This window comes from Anarrhichthys ocellatus, unplaced genomic scaffold, assembly GCF_004355925.1.
Source record: "Anarrhichthys ocellatus isolate YVR2014 unplaced genomic scaffold, GSC_Weel_1.0 scaffold2, whole genome shotgun sequence".
NCBI lineage: Eukaryota > Metazoa > Chordata > Actinopteri > Perciformes > Anarhichadidae > Anarrhichthys > Anarrhichthys ocellatus.
In genome coordinates this window covers 1075513-1078819 of record NW_022280032.1, presented here as the reverse complement: position 1 = coordinate 1078819, position 3307 = coordinate 1075513, and the positions used below count along the sequence as shown (strand labels likewise).

General features: G+C 42.6%; 1 protein-coding gene across 1 annotated transcript in view; it reads right to left on the bottom strand.

Annotated features, from left to right (window-relative positions):
• Positions 1-3307, bottom strand: part of LOC116394263 (ceramide kinase-like) — a 13965-nt gene that overhangs the window by 10141 nt on the left and 517 nt on the right. Inside the window, exons 2-4 of the mRNA XM_031867229.1 lie at positions 869-1009; positions 334-456; positions 113-238 (exon numbers count right to left, since the gene is read on the bottom strand). Coding sequence (XP_031723089.1) covers positions 113-238; positions 334-456; positions 869-1009 — 390 coding nt within the window. The remainder of the gene's footprint in view (positions 1-112; positions 239-333; positions 457-868; positions 1010-3307) is intronic.

Here is a 3307-nt window from a genome sequence, read left to right as displayed (position 1 = left end):
ACACACACACACACACACACACACACACACACACACACACACACACAGAGTTAGATGCATAATCCCTGACACGGGAAGGCCAAAAACAGGAAGCGAGTCATACGTGACGCACCGATGACTTGCGTGGAGACGCCTGCCTGGGCGAACAGCGGGGCGACCTTCTGCTCGTAGATGTGTTTTCCCTGCCGCTTCCCGCTGTACGGGTTGATGTAGACCAGCAGCTGTTTGGGTCTGCTGGCTGTCGACAACAACAAGAATAACAAAGATGATGTCACTGGTGTTCCTGGCAACCATCACGTGTGTCGGTGAGCGTGTGTCGGTGCGACGTCGTACCGATGGCGGCGAGCTGCTCTCTGATGCTGCTGACCCAGTGTTGACACAGCGCCCCCTCTGGACAGGTGAAGGTGACCTCAGCACACCGCCAGCGGTGCTGCTGACTCCTCTCCACGTACAACACTGACACACAACAGACACACACAACTGGTCATTGTAATCAAACAGGTGTTTATCCAGAAGGATTCACACAGGTGTGTTGCCAGTTATGTTTTCAGGTATTTTCCGGGTGTGTTACTTTTATTTACAGATGTGCTTCATGAAGTGTTTTCAGGTGTTTCCATGTATGTTTCCAGGTTCATGTACAGGGGTGTTTCCAGATGTTTTAAAGATGTTGTTTCCAAGTTTATTTTCGTGTATGTTTCCGGACGCATGTAAAGGCATGTTTCCAGATGCTGTGTCAGTGTGTTTCCAGATGTTTCCAGGTGTATCTAATGGAGTGTTTCCAGATGTGTTACTGTATTTTCAGATGTGTTATGTGTGTTTTGATGTTTGTTTCCAGATGTTTAGTTACTGTGTTTCCAGGTGTGTTTACCTGTGAAGGCCTGCCTGCAGTCCTTTCCTTCTCTCTCTTTGATCTTTTTCCAGCTGCCATCGTCTCTTCCTCCGCTACTGTTCTCCTCCTCTTCCTCTCTGACAGAGATGATCTCTGACACCAACACGCTGTGAGACACACCTGCACGCACACACACACAGCTCGTTAGCATTCAGCAGCCTCCTCTCACACAGCAGATATTTCGGAGCCTCTCTGCAGAACATAAATGCACCACGAGCTTCAAGTTTCATGTTATATTTAAAGAAATTAATTGAAACCTGAACTAGAACCGGATGAGAACAACCCACGATCAGAGTGGATCGAGTCAGAGCCATTTTAGGTTTTGAATGTCTGAAATATAATCTTGGGCCTCACGGGGAACTGAAGTGAAAGCAGAACTTACAGTAAGGAAACCTCACTCAAACATGTGTCCTGTGATTCTGGGTGAGACCAGACATGAGACTGATATTCATCTGAACATCTCGCTCTCACACCGAAAGAGAATAATAGATTTCCTCCAAAATCTTAAACTATTCCTTTAAAGAAGATTTGAATAAACGGCAGCACGTGAATCTAAAAGCTGAACAAACGACCGCTGATCAGCGGAGCTACTAAAACTACTCACTGAACCAGGAGCAGCGAGGAGGACGCCATGTTTCTGCAGGACGTTGACGACTACTTCTCTAAAAACACCAGTTCTATTCCAAAATGTGAGGTCTGATGGTGCAAAATCTTTAATGAAATCAATTAATGAACTAAAATCTAGTTGTAGTAGTTTGACAGTAGTCTGTTTTTTTTTTTTAAAGCTTTTTTTAAAGCTTTTCAGATACATTCTCTTGATTAGGAGAATTTTTGTTTTTGTAATTTTTGTTAATCAGTGTTCAGCACTTTGGAACATAACTGCATCAATAGATCAACCTTCAAACACAGAAACATGTAAAAACACAGCAGCACCACAATCTACACTCAACCTGGAGGCGGCCCACTGCATTGTGGGAGCAACATCTCCTACCTGAGCCTGGTCGACGAGGGAACGAAGGAACACAAAACCCTGCAGGAGAACCACACGGTTACCAAACACTCCAAGGGGAGGGTTCTCCAGGAGACCCTCAACAGTGGGGGACCGCCACGGTGTGGAGTCCCAGAACTAACAAAGACTGTCAAAAGAATGATCAAATATAGTTGACTTTATGAGTAAAGTAAGTTAGCTTTTTATTTTTATTTCTAGGGCTATACCAAACATTAGAAGCTGTTATTGAGGAGTAATGAAACTTTGAATGTGTGTTAGATAAAAACATGTAGAGTTGACCATTGGTGCCATCATTAAATATTCACACAAAGAGATTTACAAAATAATAATCCTCAGTGATGTGGAAATAATGAGCGAGTGGGTAAAAGGCAAATAAAGGTCCAGCTAAGACAGCCTGGAGACAGTTCAGAAAATGACATCACTATTGAAGCCTATGAAACCAGCAAAAACCCTTACGTCATAATAAAATATCCAAAATCTAAGTTGATATCTACAGTAGTCTCATATCACGATATCAATACACAGATACCCGATGCCCGGGTGTCTGTGTCGGGGACTGAAAACAATCTGATCAGTGCTTCTGAAAATGTAATGAGAACAGCATCAGACAGAAAGCAGGTCAGACATTAAAGTTTCACCTGAAACACTGAACACACACACACACAGTGTGTCTCAGGTTCACACACCCAGCGTGTGTTTTCTGTGGTCATCATGACAACGGAAGAAACAGCTGGACGTGTATCACCTGAGACTGACTGAGAGGAGAGAGAAAGCAGCTCTGACACAAACACCTGTGTCACACAACAGTTCACTCTTTGGTTGTTTTTTTGTCAAATGCTACAAGCCTGTGGGCATAAAAACTACATTAGAGAAGTAAACTACAACTCCCAAGATGCTTTTCAGTAAAAAACAAAAAGCGTATCCACAGTATTCCTATCAAAGCTCCAGCTGTTTATTCTGTTTACGATGTCTTACTATCAGCATTTCCTGCACTATGTATTTATATTTACTTTATACTAATACCTGCACTGACTACTGTAACTGCTGCACATGTTCTACTCCTCATACTTTATTATATATATATATATATATATACATACACACTGACTGTTTAGTATATATTCTATACAATACTTTATATTCTGTACATTACGCTGAACCTTCACTGCTGAACTGCGTTCCTCAAGCCAATCAGTCCTTAAAATACAGATATTTTTTAATAATTTAATAAGCTGAGGTCTGGTGTGTATTGTTCCTCACTGTGACCTCCACATAGTGTGTGTGTCCGTTATGTAACCCGGATATATCACGTCTCACTTATTGTTACAGTCCGGACTTCATCATGGAGTGTTCAGTACATCCACGTGTGTGTGTGTGTGTGTGTGTGTGTGTGTGTGTGTGTGTGTGTG